We start from the raw sequence: 21239 nt of genomic DNA, 5'->3' as shown, positions 1-21239 counted from the left end.
CGATTTCCCGGCGTTTCTTGGCGGCAGCGGGACATGCGGGACCCGGGCGGTGCGGGAGGACCCGGCTGGGAACAACCCTCCGATACGCCCCCGATGCCCGAGGGCTGAGCGGACACGGCTGGGAACACTCCGCTCGTCGCCGCCGCTGGAGCCGCTTCCCAGCTCCGGCTGCCGCCGCTCGGCCCCGGCGGGTCCCGCGGGGCGGCTCTTTGATTGTTCTTTATTCTCCTGATTTTCTTTATTTTATTCCCTTCACGCCTCCCACCCCTCTCGGCGCAGCCCTCCTGGGGACACCCCACAGTGCCCGTCCCTCGGGGCGGCTCTTCAGTGACACGGAGGGGCGGGGACTCGTCCGTGAAGCTTTTAATTCTCTTTATTTTCCTCTCTTCTCTGTAGTTTATTCTATTCCCGCGCCTCCCGTCCCTCGGGCAGCTCTTCCAGGCGCGGGCGGCGCAGACCCCCCGGTGCGGCTCTTTGATTGTATTTTCCTCTGTTCTCTGTATTTCGTTCCATCCCCACCCGCCCGTCCGGCTCCTTCAGTGCCACGGCCCGGCGGGGACCCCTCGGGGCGGCTCTTCCAGGGCTTTTTCTCCTTCCCGACGGGATTCCCCGCCCGGGTCCCTCCTCCCGCCCCAGCGCTGCCGCTGCCGGAGCCGAGCCGGGCCCTTCCCAGTGCTCCCAGTCTGCCCAGTCATCCCGGAGCGCCCCAGGGAGGGCTTCGGGTGGGCACGGCACGGGAGAGTTGCTGGGGTGTCTCTGGGCTGCCCAGAGAGGGGGTGGATTCACCATCCCTGGAGATTTTTAAACGCAGATTGGACGTGGTGCTGAGTGCCATGGTCTGGTAAGTGGACTGGAGTTGGACCAAGGGTTGGACTCGATGATCTCGGAGGTCTTTTCCAACCCAATCCATTCTATGATTCTATGATTCAACAACTGTTTATTAACCAAGAAAATACAAACAGTGGGCAGACTGGATAGACTGATTTTTTGCTTTAGCTGTAATTGTCACTGTTCAAAACCTCTTCTCTGAACTCCTGGCACTATTGCTCTCTAGAAAGAGCAAAAGAAATGACTGAGAGTTGAGAATGTTGTTCTCTCAGAAAGAAACTATGAAAGAAAACTAATGTTTTTCTTACCAATACAAGCTGTGTGATGTTGTGTAAAACCAGGTGAACACTTGCATGTGAAGCCTCCAAGGATATTGACACAGAGAAACTGACAATTGTGCTGCTTGGTTTGACACTCTTCAAGATCTGAAAGTAAGAGATGTTGTCTTAAGAAAAGTCAACAAAGAAGAGGCACATTGAGTTTAATTTCATCAAACCATCACACTTCAAAACTACTTCCTTCTAAGTCAAGTTAAAATGAAATTAAAAACTTAGTGTGTGTAACTTTCTTTACCTTTACATGTCTTTCCATCTTCCTGAAGGACATAGCCCCGAGGACATGAGCACTGGTAGCTGCCTTCTGAGTTCTTGCAGATGAAATTGCATGGTCTGGGAGACTGGGAACACTCATCAAGGTCTAAAGAGAGAAAATATTAGTATCTCTTGTACTGATTTCCTTGACAGAAAGATGGTTGCTAAACAGCACCACATTTAAGGGGAAAATGTTAGTGGAAAAAGCCCCTGATTCACATGTGGTCAGAATTTCTATTCCTTTCCCTGTGAAGATGTTGATGTGGAGTTTATATGGGGTTGCCTCTACCAAGAAAAACTGTCTTGAAAGAGTGAACAGTGACATTACTATTTTCATCTAAGGAACAACTATTTAATTTTTGGCATCCTATGGTCTACTAATATGTGTTAACCAACAAAAAAAAGTGGGGAAATAGAGACCAATCAGTTAAAGTGATGACACAGCTGAAACAGCTCAGGGATCATTGTACTGCAGGAATATTGCCAGCAGAGCCCCTGTCTTGATTTCTCCAAATCAAATACAGAAACAAAGGGGCTTATTAGGTAAAGACAGAAACGAGGGGAAAGAGAGAAAAGAGAAAAGAATGGTTTGCTACAAGGTTTACAGAGGTTGTAGCCAACAAAAAATTTACTGCTGATTGAGACACTGAATCTCACCATTACAGGATGTGCCACTTATGTCAGTGGTATATTCAGCTCTGCAGAAGCATCTGAAGGAGCCCATTGTGTTAATACATTGTCCATTTCTGCACAGCTTTGGCATGACCTCACATTCATCAATATCTGCACAGAAAATATTCAATAGGTCATCTCTCAGTTTTAAATCTGACATTTTTCTTCTCTCCCATTTTTGCAGAGTTCCTTATCATCCTGCTTCTGATAGGAACTTTACCCCTTCTCCCTCTTCAAAATGGATCTGAATCCAAAGCCAAGCATCCTTCAAACTTTCATTACTGCTCTTTATACCGAAACCTTCCTGCTATTCCATCAGGTACACAGGTCCCAGTTTTTCTAACTCAAAATACAAACACCACAGAAGTGAATTTTCTTATTCCCACCTATATGTTAAAAAGTTTTCACCAGAATTAGAAACTGTATATTGGCTTCTGCTTCCTGAGAAGAAATAGTACCTATATTGTTGTTAGAACAACAGTTGTTGCCTTTGCCATCTATGTAACTTTTACCATACGAAAACTTTGGGATAATTTCTGGCTTTTAGTTACTGGTTGGTACCTCCTGTTTTACATCCCAGTCCTGAATATTCTGCACAACTGTTCTGGTTGCAGCTACTGTTGAAATGTGTTTTTAATATCTGATCTCTCAGCATAATTTGAAATACCAAACTCCATTAACAGGAAATTCTTCAAAGGAACTTCAAAGGGAATCCTGCATTTTCTTAAATATGTGAGCATATTTTTTCCCCTTTTCTGCCTCTTTTTCATCCCTCCAATACCTCTTCCATCTGTGGTATAGCCTGGCCCGTGTGGACAGAGTTTCTTGTCCTGGGTGGTTCCGGGCAGTGGGCAGAGCTTGCACTGGTTGCCCCGGCCCCTGCCTCCATCCCAGCAGCACTCAGACCTGGTGACAAGGTTCTGGCTGCTGGGAGCCATCTGACACATTGTCTGTAAAACTTCAGCAAAGCAGAACCCCCGGCGATTATCTGGGAGGAAGAAGGGTAGAGATTAAAACAGAGAAGAACAGAAAATGAAGCACCTGATGTATTATTCTCCCTCTCCATCAACACATATGAGCACTACATAATTAGCTACCATGAAGTCTGTCTTGATTTAGCCTTTCAGATTTGTTGTGTGTTCTGATAATACTCTGCCATTCCAAACATATTCAAGACATTCCTAATGTTCAGTGCCTGCAGGAGCTGGATAAGACCTTTCCTTGCAGGAAAGTTGTGCCCTGGGGCATATCTGGTGATAGTAAGACTTGCTTGGTAGTAATCCATGACTCCACGTTTGTGCTTTAATTCTGAAGAAATGTTATGTTTCTTTTCTGCCAGCCTCATTTTGTGTTGTCATTTCTAAACTAGAAAACCCCAAGGAAAAGCTGCAATGAGCAAACCCTCCCAACTCAGAGTTTTCAGAAAATAACAAGAAAATTACATGTTACATATAAAAAAGCAATAATGACCTCCAAACAGGGTATTTCCTTGGCCTTAATGACTGGCTGGGGTTAACAGATTGCAGCATTCCCTTCCCATCTGCTCGCAATCCTTAGGAAATACTCTGTGCTTCCCTTGTTATTGCTTTGCCATGAAGTCAGTGCACTATTGATGGCAATTTACAGGGAGCTGACTTTATAGCACTTACATAAGATGCAGCATCTTTGATGAAAGAACATTAATGATTACTTGTTCTATTTCAGGATTGTACCTACACTTGAAAATTGGTCATGGAAAAATGAAGGTTTTGCAGCTCTGTTTGACTTCCAAAACGAGAACAAGGAATTTTACAGTGCGAGTCTGAATATTGAAAAGGAAGTACAGGTTGATGAACACAAACCCTTCATTAGCATTTAATCTTTAGGCCTGCACCAAAACTTCTTAATATGTCTTACAAACTCTTAGTGAAATTATAGTGTTTTATGTTCACAACCACTGTCTGAATTAAAGGTACAGACAATTCAGATGCCTTGTTGCAGTATTATGGTGATTAAGGTCATGTGCTGAACATAAAACCAATTTTACTCCACATCCTAGTTTTTTATTTTATCTCAAGGTAACCAAAGTCTCCCTCTTTAAAAATACCTGTATTTTATTTAAGTCCTATAGAATTAAGACACTTCTGTGTGAGGTCCCTGATTGCTACACTTAGATGATATTCTCAGGATGCTTCTCATTCCTATCATTATTTTATATTCTATCACAGCACTGTTTAATATGGATAATGATTTAATTGCTGTAGATCTGAGAGCTGTTAGGTACTAATTCACTCTCTGCACCCGTTACACTTTAATTTAGGATGAAATGTGTACAAAAGAGGCATTTACCACGACACTCAATGCCTGAGGGACTTGTCAGGAATCCTTCATTCCATTCACAGCTGTAGCTCCCGACAACATTCACACAACGACCGTTTTCACAGACACCTGCCTTGGTCCAGCATTCATTTTCATCTTCATAAAAGTATAATAATAATAAAAACAATTGTTACAGGAAAATATATCAGACTTCCGGAATACATCAATTATTCTGTGTAATATTTGAAAAATATTTGCAAGAAGTGGAAAAGTCAACAACTGGTTAAGCCTGGACAGGACTTTCCTGGTAATATCCTATTTAATTCCTTCTGTTCTCTATACCAAGAAAGATTTAATAATTATTCTTATTATATTAAAATAATGATGTAATAATAACTTTATAAAATAATAATATTTTAGTAGTAAATACTTAATGATGGATCTAAATTCAATAATTTAAACCTTTTATGTTCTTTGCAACTTATAACAAGAAGCAGAAAACACTTTCAGCAGAGTAACCTCAAGCCATAACACCTCCCTGGCAAGTGATATTTAACTAAAACTGGAATATATGCAAGATTTGAGTAACAGATTTTCACTTTGTAATCAGTAATAGTCCCTGAATACATTTGACCTTTCCTTCAATAAGTCATATTTCAGTTCACATATTACTTCCCTGAAACAGTTTACAGTTCTAGGGTATTTTTTTCCATCAGTAAAGGCACAGATACTGTAAACAATTACACACCATTATAGACGTTTAAAATAAAACCTCAGAAGAACCTCAGGTGAATAAAAGGCATAATTACATGTCAAAAAAAAAAAAACAACCCAAACCAAACCAAAACCAAAATACTCGATAATACAGATTATATTCCCTGAAAAAAAAAGTGGTAAAGATCTGTAAAAGGGAGCAATCATCTCTCGGTGAAGGAACATTGTTTTAAAATATTTTCATTTAAAGCATTCACTAAGATGGAGACTTAATTTTTACTAATTTTTTGGCAGAGAACTTTGGAATGGTTTGGGGTTTTTAATATACCAGAAGAAAGTATAATTTACTAAAATGTAGTTATTGTTTTCCCCTCAGCCAATTGAGTAAATGATGGAGGAAAGCTGTTTGCTTACTTACAGGACAGGGAATTATTTTGAACTGTGGCAGTTTCCACATCTTTTGCTCTTCATGGCATCTATAGGTAGCTTTAGATCTTACAGTGTTAATTCTTTAAAGAAGTCACACATGATTTTATATTAATGCTAAAGGAAAGATAACTTTTTATTTATGCTAATTTCTCTTCCTACCCATCAAATGAGGTTTCATTTGTTTGGCAATTTAATTTCTTATATGTAGTAACTGTCTGTTATAGTTTCAGAATCTGAAACTACAACACTGCCTGAAAAACGTTTGGATTTTGTTGTAGAGCAATAGAGTTTTCCTTCTGAAATCCTGATTAGTCATTCAGAACTGCTTCCAGATAAGGCTCAAACGCCCCAGAGACCATAAACCACCCACTGATCTCTCCCAGGGAGCCCAAAACCTTCCCGAGGGACCCCAAACCTCCCCCAAGGATCACAAAACTCCCCCAGGGACCCCCCAAGTCCCCCCAGGCCCCCTCCAAGGACCCCAAATCCACCCCAGACCCCCAAACCCTCCAGGATCTACCCCCAGGGACCCAAACGCCCCCAGACCCCCCTTCCCAAAGCCCCCCAGACCCAGCATCGATGAGGGTCCCCAGTACCCCCCAGTGTCCCTCGCACAGCTAAATAACCACAGCGACTCCAAGTTTTATGCAGTTACTTTATTCATGTGGCTGCCTCTAAGCACTCTGAGCACGGCTGAAGGCACGGAATGCGCTCTTCACTCTCCTCCAAAGGCAGAGGACCCAAGCTCCCTGCCCTTGGGCCTCATTCTGCCGGAGACAGAGGCTGCAGCACAGCAAGAGGGATGGCGCAAAGGGGCAACCCTCCTCCGCACGCCTGGGCTCCTCCTGCGGCCCTGGCGAGAGTGGCCCCGGCCCCGGCGAGAGCGACCCCAGCTGCAAACATGCTTCAAACAAGCCCTAAACCCATGCTAAAACCGACCCCAAACCAGCCTTAAATCCAGATCTTAAGCAGCCCTAAATCCAGCCTTTAAACAGCCAGAAAAAGAGACCGAAACCAGCTCGAAACCATCTCCAAACCAGCCCTGAACCAACCCTAAACCAGACGGAAATAAGCTCTAAACCAGTCCTAATCCAGGCCATAAAGCAGCCCTAAACCAGCTCTAATCCAAAAGCTAAACCAGCTCTAAAGCAATCCAAACCAGCTCTAAACTAGCCCTAAAAGCAGCTCTTAAAACACCCAGAAAAACAGACCTAAACCATCTCCAAAGCAGCCCTAAACCAATAAGAACTGTAAATGATTACTAAGATGAATGTGTCAATATACTAATTGATAAAATAATAGAACTATATCAAATTCTATCTTGTATAATAAAGAATGCCAAATAGAATAAAATCTACCTGATGTAATGTTCTAGTCTATACTATTCTAAAAATAACAATAATAGTGATGTCTCTCCAAGTGGTGTCTCGCCCCCAGCACCCTGTGAGGACAGTGGTGGGACAGCAGAACAGGCCAGCAGAAATCCACTGGGGTGACTGCTGGCCAAGTGGACCAGCCCTGCTGTCCAGGGTGGCAGCTGAGATTCAGTGGAGCAGTAAGTCTCCTTCAGACCAGCTGTGATGGAGAGCACAAGAGGATGGCCATCAGAGGGAGTGCCCCCATCATGCTGCTGCTGAAGGACAGAGACCACTGTTGCATGACTGCAGTGCCTACCGCTGTTTCCCTCACCTGGTTTTGCAGAGCCTCCCTCTGCTGAAGCAGAAGATTGTACTCTTGAATTCTTTCTATTTCTTCCTTGTGCCTCTTCTCCACTGCCTTGATCTTACTCTGAGCTTCCTGCAGCTCTGCTTCCAGCTGTTCCTTGATGTTCTAAAAACACAAAGGGATGCAAAGTGACAGGGACCTGCCGTCTCGCTCAGGTTTTCCTCTCAATCTCCAATTCCTGTTCTTTCAGACACTTGGTTCTGTGTCTCTCCCCAGCGCTGCTTCCATCCTAACCCTTCCTTCCTGGTGCTCATCTCTGGACCTGAAGGGCTCTGTGCTTTCAGGGCCTGCTACAGTCCTTCCCTCCTCAGTACCGAGATCTACCTTGCAGGCCCTTGCTGCTGCTTTCCTTCTGTCTGGGGGCTACTCAGGCTTACCTGGCCACTCTCTCGTTCCTCTTTCATCTCCTGCCTCAGCTGCTCAAGCTGCTGCTGGGTTTGGAGCAGCCTCTCAAACAGTGCGTTCTTCTGACGGTCCTTTTCCTGCAGGACCTGCACAGGAAGGTAGAGGAGATGGCTTTAAACTTCCCATACAACACTTGTGTCAGGTTGCGTGCTCAGATCTCAACTCTTGCACCTCCAATCAAGCAGAGCAAAGCAGTGAGAGACTACAGCCTTGTTACTGTCAGCCATATCAGAGACTATGAGGAAAGGCAAAGAACAGCTTTAAATTTCACCCCATCATGAGAACAAGAATCACAATGGATAAACCAGCCCTAAAACCAGTTCTTAAAACACCCATAAAAACAGACCTAAACCATCTCCAAACCAGCCCTAAACCAATAATAACAACTGTAAATGATACTAAATAAGAATGTAACAATATACTAATTAAATGATAAAATAATAGAACTATGGCAGTTAAATGCCTCCCTGACATCCGATCCCGTCAGATCTCGGAAGCTCAGCAGGGTCAGCCCCGGATTAGTACTTGGATGGGAGACCTCCTGGGAAATGCCGGGGGCTGGAGGTTCTAGTCCTGAGGACTTCACTGGCACCGTCCAAGCTCGCTCGGCCGTGGCAGATGAACCTCAGGACTGAAACGGTGGGGCCAGTTCTGCGCACGCTGAGCCTCACCTAAAATCCACTGCGCAGGCTGGAAGGGCACGTGGGGACAGCCCTGCCCAAATCTTCGTTCGTGAAGCTGAGCCACACACAGAACTATATAAAATTCTATCTTGTATAATAAAGAACGCTAAATAGAATTAAATGTACCTGATGTAATGTTCTAATCTATACTATTCTAAAAATAACAATAATAAAGATGTCTCTCCAAGTGGTGTCTCGCCCCCCAGCACCCTGTGAGGACAGCGGTGGGACAGGGCGAGGGGCTGGTGTCTCGTTGTCACATTTGGGCACAGCAGGGGACGCCCGGGAAGGGGTCAGTGGGGGACCGGCTCAGCGGCCAAAGTCATATCTCATATACCATGTTTTCATTTTCCGCCATGCTCTTTGCAGAGCCAACAACCCTGTTCCTTGCTGGCGAATGTTCCTTGGCTGGATGTGACGCCGCTGAATTGGCCCATGCCAGACGTTGACTAAACCAGCCTTAAACCAGTCTTAAACCAGGCCTAAAACCAACGCTAAGCCAAACCTAAACAGCCCTAAACCAGCCTTAAACCAGTCCTAAAACCAGCTCTAAATCAAACCTAAACCAGCCCTAAACTAGATGGAAACCAGCTCCAAAGCAGATTCAAACCAGCTCCAAACCACACCTAAACCAGTTATAAACAAGCTGTAAAACCATTCACCAGACCAACCCTAAAGGAGCCTTAAACCAGGCCTAAACCAGCTCTAAATCAGTTCCAAACAGGCTGCAAACATGCTTCAAACAAGCCCTAAACCCATGCTAAAACCAACCCTAAACCAGCCTTAAATCCAGATCTTAAGCAGCCCTAAATCCAGCTTTTAAACAGCCAGAAAAAGAGACCGAAACCAGCTCGAAACCATCTCCAAACCAGCCCTGAACCAACCCTAAACCAGATGGAAATAAGCTCTAAACCAGTCCTAATCTAGGCCATAAACCAGCCCTAAATCCAGCTCTAAACCAAAACTCTGTTTACTGCATCAAAGGTTCAGACAAGACGCAGGAATACAACAAATTTTAATTGTTATTAGGAAACAAACAAAATTAATATATTCAATACATGCTCTTCCTTCTGCAACATAAGAATTCTTATTCTATTTTATCCTAAATCAGCTCTAGGTGAAGTAAAAGAACTAACAAATTTCCTTATCCTCTAGGATTGAAATGAGTAAAACACGGAGGGAAAACACAGATTTTAAGAGTCTTTGAGCAAAGAAAGCAGAACTATGAACATGATATTTTAATATATCCCAACTTACATTGCTTTATGTTTCCCACTAAAGACAGACCGTGTTAGGAGCTGAAGACAGAAATTTTATGTTGTGCTGTTCTCCTTACCCGTGCTTTAAACAGCTGGTCATACACTTCAAGCAGCCTTGGCAATGGCACTCCAATTTCTTGCATGGTGTATGTTACAAAACCTACATCCCAGTTCAAAGTGCAGACCTGTTGCTTTAGAAACTGCACTAAAAAGTCGGGAGGACAAAAATAAGGAAATATTTAGATTCCAAGTTGTTAGTGGGAGTCTAGCAAAGAAAGGCATTTAAAAGTCGTTTATTCAAGGTTAATTTTTCTTTCTTCCACACAATTGGTGCCGTTCCCCTGTGAAGCACACGGAATAAGTTCCCCCAGTCTACACTGAGGGAAGGCCAGACAAAACTGTCCTGGTTTGAGGGGAAAAACCAAAATGTTTACCCACAAGCAGGGGAGGGGCCCTCTCCACAATAATCACGCCACTCTTTATCAAATTTAAGAAAAGGGATTTTAATACAAGAAGGATAACTGTCCCTAACTGCTATAAATATATTTATATGTAGGTATAGGTATAACTATAAACAGACCAGAGCAAACCACTTCCCCAACACCACAGAGGAAAAAAAACCAAACCAAAACAACAACCCCCACAAACAACAATCCCCACAACAACAAGTTTCCTTCGGGAGAAGAGTTATACTTATGGCAGTATCAGTGTCACAGCCCGGCTGGCAGCAGGGGGAGCTCCCAGATGAACTCTGTGTCTCTTGTCCCAAATGAAGAAAAAGAAAGCTGAAAGTGGGGAACCGCCGCGTGTCCTGGAAAGCAGCAGCAAACCTCTCTCTCCCGGGTCACTGCCCCAGCCGGGGCGGGCAGGCCGTGACGCTGCAGGCGGCGGTGAGAGCGGAGCAGAGGCCGGAGCCCAGATGCAGGAACCAGGAGAAACAGCCGCGGCGAGGAGAAAAGCAGCGGCTCTGCAAGAAGGCCCAGCAGAGTAGCCAGCAGCCAGAGCAGGAGAGCAAAAAGAGCAGCTTCCCTCCTCGGCAACACACACACCGCTCCTGCCTTCTGCCCAGCTGAGAATGGAAAAAAAAATGTCCCCAAAACCAAAAGAGACAACCTGCCCCCGCCTAAGCGATCAGCAGTAGCTACTGCTGTTTGTTAACTGCTGGCATGGGCAGTTAGTGGCAGGGGAGAGAATTTACACAATAATCTCAAACTACAACGAAAACATAACTACCTCCAAAGATGGTATTAGACTGTCAGCAAGGCATGGCAAGGATTACTAAGTATTCTGTTATAGTTTTGCCACCCAACTCTGCTGTCAAGAAAAAGTCATGAAATTTCTTTTGTTTCAGCACAAAACACGTACAATCATTACATTTTCTGGAATAGCCAGCAGCACTGCTGGAGCTTTTATCATGTTTAAGGATCACTAAAAATTAACAATATATTTCAAGACTAAATGTTCCTATTGAATGTTGTTGCACAATAGTTTAGTATTATAAAAGAAGATTTAGTGCTGAACAACAGATTTTCTAGGTTTTTATATAATACTAAGTTGTTAAAACATGAGCATCTCAAAAGCAGAAAGAAAGCCCAAAAAGGATCCAGAAATCTCCTGAATTCTGTTTTCAGAATCTGCTCTTTCAGACAGCAGCTGATGCTCCAAGAGACAACAGATAAATGCGGTTGCCTAAAATCTTATTATATATAAAAATACACATTTTTACTTTGTACTTTGATAGGAACAAACTTTACTGCTTTCTAAAACGGGATCTGCACAGCCATCCAAAAGCAAGTGCTGCTGCAATCTAAACTTCATTCACTTCCTGTTTCTTTTAGGACTAAAAAAAGAGGCATTTCTTGGTTTAAAACTTTGTTCAGAGGCTACAAAGAAGGCTGAGACCCACTCATGTCACATATACTTATTTAGTATGCAGGCTAAACAACTTGCCTAAAGGGAAGTAACGAGGTGTGCCAGCATATATCTTTCCAAGCAATGCCCATTTCAAACACAGTGCTTGCATTCTGTCAGCGGCGTTCCGCGATACGCTGTCGTTCAATTCTGAAAGTGAAAAACATTCAGAGAGAACCTCGGGAAAAAGTTCCACATTTCTACTAAACAACACTGAGGTACTTAAATTTACATAAATAATGCAGCAAAATCAATTGTCAATGCAAAATCAGCAGATAGAAGTAAAACCACAACTTTTTCTGGCGTTCATGCACGAACATTCACAGACTTCTATGTTTCCTTGAAGTTCCATGCCAGCCTACTTAAACACAGCCAAACAAAAACACATCCCAAAACCCCACAGCAAACCCACTACCACACAGCTTTTCCCTCAAATCCCTATCAGTGTTGTTTGCACAACGACAAACACGAGCCCAAAATATCCAAGGAGGGTGAAGTAGAGAAAAGCCAGAACCCAGGGGATTTTACTAAAAGCACCCAACTTTCCGGGGAGTCTCCAAGAGATAAGGTCTAATTTATGGAAGACATCTAACTCTCAGTGAAGTCATAATTAAAGGTCCATGTAGCAAACAGGTTAATCCCAAGAGAAAAGCCAGAGCACCATGTTTGGCAAGACCCACTGCAAGAATCTGCAAGAACCAGCAAAATTAGAGCGAGTTGAAAAGTTCATGAGGATGAAGAGCAAAAATACGACCACCACCAGATGAAGTAACAGGATCTCCCCTCATAATATTCCTCAAAATGGACAGCTCCGCCCCAACTCCGCCTGCTATGAATATTATAACTGGATATTGCAATATTATAATCGTGCATGAATATGTAGGTAACAATATTGTAATCCCTCACTAGAAATGTATAAATACTGGAGCTTCTCACTGTAGAGTTTGGAGCTCTTTTGTCCGATACTAATCGGAGAGTTCCCCAACGTTGTCTTAATAAATACCTTGCTGTTTATTGACTAAAACTTTGTCTCTAAACAGTTTGTTCTGCCTCTTTGGGCATCGGGGGGGGGTAAAAACCACGAGAGAGTGAATTACGAACTCATGGCAAAGGATTGTCACAGCTGAGTGGCTGAGCTTGCACAGTTGTGCCCACTACTGTTTCTCTAAAAATGGACAGAACCCCGCCAGTTCCACTCCTGTCAACATTATAAATGCAGAATTTTTTGAAGATTCTTTAGTTTTTGTGATAAGAAATTTACTTACATTGTAACATTTAATTTACATTTAACATTTTTATTATAATTTCCTAATGGTGGCATCTTCAGACAGAATTTCATGGGTATTCTGAAGTCACATGTAATGGCATCATGGGATGAAACCATTTTTTAAATGTTATCTGGAATGTGATTATTCAAGACATATGTGCAATATGCTCGAATGTTTATGTAAAATATCACTTTTCTGTCCTTTAGGCACACAAACCAGAAGTAATAAAATGAACTAATTGTTAACTACACTTAAGAAATATAGTAGAGAATAGCCCAGAAAAGATGCATCTCACTTGGACAGCACAACAGTAGCAGCACACTCACTCTTGAAAGCCAGAACTGGATCATTTTCTTAAAGTTCCAGCTTGTACCAGTTTTAAGACCTACCTTTTACAATGATTTCTTGCCAGAGAGTTTGCACCAAGATAGGATCAGAATGACCTGCACAGTGTAGGATTGCAAGCTTGCACTCCGAGAGCTTGAAAGGGTCAGCAAATTCTCCATATAGCCGGAAGGAAAATTACCAGGCTTTACACTTAATGTAGGCTAATTGTAAAGGAAATTCTCTAAGTCAGTTATGCTTTAATTTGTGAGGTAGATATTAGACTAGTAAAGATGCAACTTAAGTAACTGTTGTCAATGACGAAACCTTTTTTTTGCTCTGTTTAGTCTCACTTCTTAAAGATAATCCCAAATTTTATGTGAACTTAAAACTGATAATTTTTCAACAATTTAACAAAAAAATCAAGAAATCTAAGAGACTTCATAAAGAAGACAAAGTTGTAAAAGAAATTAAAGCACTGAAGACTGAAAGACTATCAAAGTACAGAAAATGACAGTGGGAGGTAACAGACACGTTGAGACCAGAAATGCCAAACTATCTACTTCTTTTGATAGTCAGCATAGGATCATTCTTTAAAAAACCTTTTTCCCCCCCAGAATGTGATAAACTGAACTTTATCACCTTTTAACACAGGGAAACTTCAATCACCTTGGTTGTATCCATCAACTCAGCATCAAGCTGGGAGATTGCATCTTGTACTGAAGAATGATGGGAATACTGACGTTGTAACGTTTCTTGTGTGTGAAGCTGGATCCTTGGGCCTTGTTTAAAGAGGAAAATACAGTATTTCAAGATTGAAGGAATTTAATCAAAGTTTAAGAACAGACCAAGAATTAACTTTAAATTATTTAAATGCAGAAATATTACTACATTACACCATTGAGTCTATTATCAACTGCATAACTTTGCCATGTCAGGAAGAAAGCACAGAAATCTGTTTCAATAGAACTGGTAATAAAAATGTCATGTGCCAGTGAGACAAAGTGAAGTAATGCCTTTAACAGTGTAGCTTAGATTCATGTTTTTTCTTACTTCCACTTTCTCTTCTAGTTCATGTAGGAATTCACCATCTGCAGCTACAGAGGATATGGCTGTGGAACTTTTGGCACTCAAAATGGCACGTGCAGTGTATTCAAAATGCTGCTGTAGAGAAATTTCTGTGCTGCAAAACAAATATTCAAAACAAAATGGAAAATTAATGGAATTATTTGATGATTAGTTATATTCCAGCTATACCCTAGAACTGGGCATGTGGCTTGTCCTGATTTTACTAAATCATGCAGGACATGATTCAACCATGTAGCCTCATCTTTGCTGCAGGCTCAGTTCTAGTGTACTTCTCAATCCAGTACTCCAGTTAACTATTCCATTATAAAAATCTGTGTAAGAAATTACCACTTAATATATGGTACTTGCAACAGAAAATACATTGCAAACTAATATATGATACATAAAATAAACACAATGCCTTTGCAATAACTGCTGGGATTAAAAACTAATATATTCTATTCATTTCAATTGTTTTTAGAAAACCTCCTTGGGCACTGGCCTTATCTTGTCCTCGGCCTTTTCTTAAAAGATCTTAGTTTGTTTGCTTTTTCCTAATTGCCTCAGTATATGCAATAGATCACACATAATCCATACCTATGTAGGTCAGCCAGCTTAGCCAAGACTCTGGCAGCATTACTAAAATTTCTGTTCTTCTCAAAGTATCTCCACAGTAAATCCACATAACGGACTTTGTTTTGGTCAGTCTTGGTCATCCGCACCAGGGAGGGCTCCACAAAGGGCGCTGTAACCTGTACAAGTCACAACAATAACACTGATTCGCTTGCCCTTCCATTTTTTTAAAAGCACCAGTTATTACAATTAACTCTTGTAGTCTGCTGTCCATGCATGAGCTCACCTGTAACAGTTTGTCTGCCAAGTCAGCTTGTATCAGCCAGTTGTAAAGTGCAATACTGAAGAGTTCATCCGTTGAACACTGAGCCAGCTTTAGCATTTGTTCAAACTAAGGGAAGAAAAGGCCAAAGCTGTTACTCCAGATACAGTTACATTACATAAAGCACTGAATTCCTACACGGTAAGTTATTTGCACACCACAATTTCTATGGAAGCTCTAGATAGAGAAGCCGATTCCTGACAAATCTTCACTTCAATAAGCTATTCCACAGTTTAAAATAGTAAATTCTACACCACTTCAAATTACACTATTTTCTGGAGTGCAGTCATGACTTCTTTGTGAGTTTCTTACATGGTGTCCTGCCTCTTCCTTGCTTAGCATGTTGGGGTCAGATGACAGCACTGGAGGACCTGGCTTTTTGGGTACACTGGGAGACTGAGGAGCAGCTTTACTTTGATTCACTAACTCTTGAAGGGTGTCAGTGACACACTTGTAGCTGTTCAATCTGTAAACAGAGCAAAAGAAAGGTCTCATAATTTTCACTGTAACTATCTCTGAAAGACTTTTTTCAAGTGTTGTTATTGTATGGCTTTGTAAAAAGCTACTAAAACTGAAAAACATCGCAGAGTATTGTCAGCCAGTTGTGTCTTTCTAACAAGTATTTCCCTAATGTTCAGATCACAATGTTTTCTGCATCTTTCATTTTAGCCTTTCTTCCAGATTAAGTTGGTGCCATATTAATCACAATCAAAGGGTGTTGCTGAACAAAAAGATTTATATTGTATCCCGTACCATAAAATGCTAGTTTGTTGTTACCCTCCATACCTTGCCAAAAAGAGCTCCTTTTCCAGTCACTTGAAATAAAGTACCCCATACAATGATAATAAAGTATCACGAAAACTTGCCTCTCTTGAAAAGCTTGTAGTCCAACAACATCCTCTTCTGGTTCTCCATTTTTATAGAAATGAAGACCAAGACCTTGGGGATCTTTCTTCTCAGCAGCTGTAAGAGAGAGTTCTACTCCCTCACAGAAACGCACTAGGAAAAATCAAACCAAATATCACTGTTCAGTATTATAGTAAATCTAGGACAAAATCCTAAGTGACATCATGACTCCTCCTTTTAGCAAGCAAGAAAGAATAAACACTATTCACTCTGCTCTGTATCATACAGAGTTTACACCTGTGCCCAACCTGTGGGACTTATTTGCAAGTTAGCTGTTAGAATCAATATTGCATCAGAATGTCCAGCACAACGTGTAACACTGTACAGATTTGCCAGTTACATCCATGTTTAAATTCTGTACCAGCTTCTACTGCACTCAACAGGATTCAAAACCATCTTTCAAATGGCTTATTTGGTATAAAACTTTAACTGAAACCACCTGCTTACATACAGCCCAACAATTTTCCTAAAAATATTTTAACCATATATATGAAAGAAAAGGATGTTGCAATATGAAATAAGTGCATGGAAATATTTCAACAGAGAAGTGGTTTTCTTGGTTAGCTAGTTAAATCTAGAAAGGCTTTAAAAGAACAGGGTGGAACATTTTAATTGTAAGAGTTATCAACTAACTGTTTGTGGTAACACACTGTAATAGGAGTTGAAAGTTAGTAAACAAAACAAATAGAAAAGAAGATGGCATGAAAGGATACTACAGAAACTATTTGACAGAAGGTGATTAGTGACTGGCTCTTACCCTGCCTATACTGTGCACAAACATTAGCAAGGTCTACTTGATTGCTGATCATCTGGTACTCCTTCAGTGACTCCCTCAGCATCTTCTCTTTTTCCATTTTACTTTGAGCCTGTCGAGAGCGCTGAAGAAGTTCATTTGCCCAGAGACAACAGGAAAATGGAAATCACTCACATGATCCACAGATCACGGATACTGACAATAAGTTTTTATTCCAAACTTCAAAGCTGAAACAGTAGAAATATCACCCTTTCAAAAGCAAATTCTGGTCACTAAGTTTCCAGCAGAAAGACTACAATAGCAATGCATAGAAGGGCTGAAAACTTAATGAAGTGGTTCTCCATTCTCTTCTCACAAGTTCTTCATTTCAAATTTATTTGAAAACTTTCAAAGACCAAAGGTCTTAAATACAATTATCTTTTACAAGTTCCACTAAAATATGCAACAGACAAAAACCATGACACTACATTGAAGAAAGACTGAAATAAGAAAACATTAACATATGGAAGACAAATACACATTAGATTAGAAGTAGAGACTCTATGAACATTATAAACAACTGCAAATGCCTCAAATGATTTCCATGTCATATTCAGCATTAATCAACTTAAAGACACTGTGCTGGTTTAAAGGCAAACCAGTGGGAGAAATGAACCCAACTCAGGAGAGATTACAATGCAAGAGTTACAATTTCCTAAAAAGATCACAATAAATAACACGGAGAAAAATTGGTTTTAACCCACAAAAGAACAGTTGTATAACCCAGTACCCTGGGGCACAAACAGAATGGTGTTTCCTAACATACCCCTCATATGCACTACAGGGACTTCATCTACAATATGCAAGGGTTCTGATTGGGCAGGGCCAGCTCAGCTGATGGAGCCTCAGGTGTTGCCCAACCAGGTGGCTTTTGCTAAATGCAGCTCCCAGTGTTTCAAAGTCCCCCTGCCCAGTGCCTTCAGGGTGGTTTTCAGCAGTCCATTGCACTGCTCAACTTTCCCAGAAGCTGGTGCATGGTAGGAGTGCTGTACTCTCTGGCCCACGTGCTTGTTATTGTTCAGGGCCCCACTGGAAACCATTTTTCTTCTGTGTCACAAGGTAGAGAGAACATACAATCTGACTGTACTCAGGGATATGCATCCTCCAAAAGCCCACGGTGCCCAGGAAAGCCTGAGTTTCCTTCTTGCTGGTCGGTGGGGACACAGCTGCTATTTTGTTGATCACCTCTGTTGGAATCTGGCAACATCCGTCTTGCCACTTCACTCCTAGGAACGGAATTTCCTGAGCAGGTCCCTTGACCTTACTTGGTTTAATGGCAAAACCAGCTCTCAGGAGAATCTGGATTATCTTCTCTCCTTTCTCAAAAACTTCCCCTGCTGTGTCCCCACACACAATGATGTCATCGATGTACTGTAGATGTTCTGGAGCCTCACCCTTTCCCAACAAGCTTTAAAGATTGCCTACAATCTACAGGTGTACCAAGACATTAAGTATTTAAGACAAAATTCTGATAAGAATTTTAAGAAGAGTATCACCAGCCTGAGGCTGTCATGACCCAGGTGCTGGACGTGCAACCTGGCCTTGATGAACCTCACACAACTGGCCTCATTTCATCAATCCAGCCTGCCCAGACCCCTCCCAGATAACACTTCTCCAGCTGGTGTCATCTGCAAACTGACTGAGGGTGCCCTGGGTCCCCTTGTCCAGACCATTGACAGAGACACCAACCAGGGCTGGCCCAGCTCTAAGCATGGGGAACTGCCCTAGTGACTGGCCCCAGCTGGATGTAATTCCATCCACCACAACTCTTCCAGCCCTCTCATACATACAGTGTTCTACCCAGCAAAGAGTGTACCTCTCCAAGCCAGGAGCTGCCAGTTTCTCCAGGAAACACTTGGAGAACAGTGTCAAAGGCTTTAGTCAAGTCCAGGTGCACAGCATCCACAGCCCTTTGCCCTTGCCCACCCAGCAGATCACCCTGTCAGAGATGCAGATCATGCTGGACAGGCAGGATCTGCCTTTCATAAACCCATGCTGGCTGGGCTGGATCCCCTAGTTGTCCTGTGTATTTTTATTTCCCCATGCAAAGATTATTCATACCTTTTCTCTGGTTTTGCATCATGGTGTACGTGAGGGGGTCTCTAAGCAGAGGTTTCAGCCAGATGAATTGCTGAGTAGTATCGTCATCAAGAACTAAGAAAAGAGGCACAGTGAGGGAGTCAAGTTCCACAAGAACATTACCATCAGGAGATGCAAAAAAATTCTCCTACTGTAGTACACACACACTACTGAGAGTGTGAGAAACCATTTTTAAAAGACAGAAGCATGCCAAAAGGTTTTTTGAGAACAACTGATCTTGCTGCTGTATAAGCATCATTTTTAAAGTTTCTAATGTCAGCTTTGCCACATGTCCAGTGACACTGGCTCTTGAATGCCAATACAAGACAGTCAAAAACTGCCCAAAATATTGTAGGACGCAAGGCATCCACTGAGTTCTCTTCACAGACTTGTTTAAAGATGTATCCTGTTTTAGCAAAGAACATTTCACAAACTGAACAATGCTGAAAAAATGGATAATGCAGTTCACTGTATAATTCAGCAATGTCTCCTTCTCTTCCACGTTTTTTGAAATCCCTCTCTGCCATGCAGTAAGGAGGTTTTTCTGAACGGAATACAGTTCCAACGATGATTTATCTTTCTCTTCAGTATCATCTGCATGCACAGTATCAAACATTGATGCAAATTCTAAGTGGCCTTGATCAGCTTCACAACCAAACGAAAGGATTCTTTGGTTATGGAAGCTGGAAGGGCTATTGTAAAACTGCTTTTCATCATCTGATTCCTCTTCATAATCCTAAATCAGACAAAAAAATCAAGTTTATTCAAGCTTATTGGGAAAGAGCACAGCCTGCAAGGAATTGCCATTTAGTCCACCTCACAAATTAAATCTTTCGGCTAATTAACTTCCTTAAATGCCAGTAAGTTTAAATCACAGCAGTTTCATCTTGATCTCAAATTAAATGTGGTTATTTTGCAATAGGTGGGCAGACAGAACTTAAATTACCTAACAAACCCACAAAATCACACTGCCAAAACAGCTGTAGATTTTATAGTAGAAAGGGAAACCCTGTCCTTCACTGAGCACAGAACATGAGAGTTTTTGCCAAATACCTCTAAGATATGAAAGACATTCAACAAAAGCTCAAAAGCATCAGAACAAAGCAAAACACAAAAGCATGAAATGGAGTGGGGAAAGGCTGAACCATAACTATGGTCACAGAACCACACCTCTGAAAGACACAGAAATTTTGGACTTGATGAAAGAACCCTCTGAAACTAAGGATAAATATAAGTATCTTATTTACTAAGGATAACACCGTGCTTATTAATATACTCTACAGTCCCACTATATGTAACAGAGTAATGTTACATTTTATTTTAAAGTGAAGCTAAAGCTTTAGGTCTCCAGAGAGACCTTATGGAAACTTCCAGTCTGTACAAGAGGCTACAAGGTGGAGAGGGACTTTTCGCGTGGGCACGTAAAACAAGAGGACAAGAGGGAAGGCTTTAAACTGAAAATGGGCTGGTTTAGATTAGATAGTAGGCAGAAATTCTTTACTCTCAGAGAGGTGACACACTGGCACAGGTTGCCCAGAGAAGCTGTGGATGCTCCATCCCTGGAAGTGTCCAAGGCCAGGCTGGATGGGCTCTGAGCTCCCTGCTCTAGGGGAAGTTGGCCCATGGCAGGTGGGTTGGAACTGGTCCCTTCCAACCCAAACCACTCTATGATTCTACTAAAATACAATAAACTGGTGCATATGTAGATTAGCACATACTCTTCGAAAAGTTAATGCACTGCTGAAAGAAATGTTTGAAAATAAAGTATCAGTTAAAAAAAATAAGTATATTCCTCACACCAATAAAGGAAATCAGAATTTAACCAATACTAAATTGCTTTAAATAAACCTAAAGAGAGCAAACATATCTATATTATTTGGAAAAAAACCATTATTCTTTCCATACATTAAAATGAAATAATTTCACAATTTTAAGTGGAAAAATGTTGTTAAGTACCAGTAAATCCATAGTTTTCTCACTCATTTCTGTTGTGTCCTTCTCCAGGAACTTTGGAATGCTGGAAAAGATGCAACTTTGGTTTTGAACTTGTTTTAAAAGACTTGCTTTTAAAGACAACAGTGATCGTAGATGCTGAGATCTCCCTTTAAACTGAAAGAAATGACAGTAACAGAAAACATATTATCAGACTTTAGGAAGACAAACACTTTATAAACAAGTCAAGGAATCAGATACTTTTGTTAAAAGCTTTAATTCAGCAGTCCCAGACAGAAAGGGAGAACAGGTGAGCAAGCACCTGCTTGCAGAAACAGTCATTTGACCATGCTCCAGGAGAGCAGAGTTCTGTCAGCACCAGACAACTTTGGTTAGCTTCATATTGAAAAGATATGCTTTCTTGAGCCCTGAAAAGGCCCTGCAAGTTTGCTTGTATGTT

At 41.7% G+C, this 21239-nt stretch overlaps 2 protein-coding genes across 11 annotated transcripts; both read right to left on the bottom strand.

The window, feature by feature from the left end:
• Positions 1-652: 652 nt before the first annotated feature.
• Positions 653-9802, bottom strand: LOC139681164 (fibrillin-2-like). 5 transcript variants are annotated; one of them, XM_071574388.1, is made up of 9 exons: positions 9681-9802; positions 7634-7747; positions 7221-7361; positions 4419-4544; positions 2872-3078; positions 2076-2201; positions 1402-1524; positions 1137-1253; positions 653-1050 (listed from the first exon to the last, which is right to left on the bottom strand). In XM_071574388.1, the coding sequence occupies exons 5-9, from the start codon at positions 3035-3037 to the stop codon at positions 1013-1015; spliced, it is 570 nt and encodes a 189-aa protein (XP_071430489.1). In that variant the 5' UTR covers positions 3038-3078; positions 4419-4544; positions 7221-7361; positions 7634-7747; positions 9681-9802; the 3' UTR covers positions 653-1012. The 5 variants fall into 4 exon arrangements, 4 of the variants coding, with proteins under 4 accessions (XP_071430489.1, XP_071430491.1, XP_071430490.1 ...); XM_071574390.1 differs by lacking the exons at positions 7221-7361; positions 7634-7747; XM_071574389.1 differs by lacking the exons at positions 7221-7361; positions 7634-7747; positions 9681-9802 and adding an exon at positions 5521-5616.
• A 1239-nt stretch (positions 9803-11041) lies between these two features.
• On the bottom strand, positions 11042-20944 carry LOC139681151 (nuclear pore complex protein Nup155-like). Of its 6 annotated transcripts, XR_011699480.1 has the most exons (11): positions 20804-20944; positions 18830-19583; positions 16733-16853; positions 15936-16068; positions 15382-15535; positions 15034-15138; positions 14772-14926; positions 14160-14289; positions 13776-13888; positions 13172-13330; positions 11042-11664 (listed from the first exon to the last, which is right to left on the bottom strand). XR_011699480.1 is itself a non-coding variant. In XM_071574355.1 (10 exons), exons 3-9 carry the CDS (start codon positions 16827-16829, stop codon positions 13790-13792), a joined length of 873 nt encoding a protein of 290 aa, XP_071430456.1. In that variant the 5' UTR covers positions 16830-16853; positions 18830-19583; positions 20804-20944; the 3' UTR covers positions 11042-13330; positions 13749-13789. The 6 variants fall into 6 exon arrangements, 5 of the variants coding, with proteins under 5 accessions (XP_071430456.1, XP_071430458.1, XP_071430460.1 ...); XM_071574355.1 differs by having other exon boundaries at positions 11042-13330; positions 13749-13888; XM_071574357.1 differs by lacking the exon at positions 13172-13330 and having other exon boundaries at positions 13749-13888.
• Positions 20945-21239: the final 295 nt, after the last annotated feature.

Source organism: Pithys albifrons, chromosome 20 (genome assembly GCF_047495875.1).
Source record: "Pithys albifrons albifrons isolate INPA30051 chromosome 20, PitAlb_v1, whole genome shotgun sequence".
Taxonomy (NCBI): domain Eukaryota; kingdom Metazoa; phylum Chordata; class Aves; order Passeriformes; family Thamnophilidae; genus Pithys; species Pithys albifrons.
The sequence above is the reverse complement of the archived record's forward strand: the minus strand, read 5'-3'. Positions and strand labels throughout refer to the sequence as shown.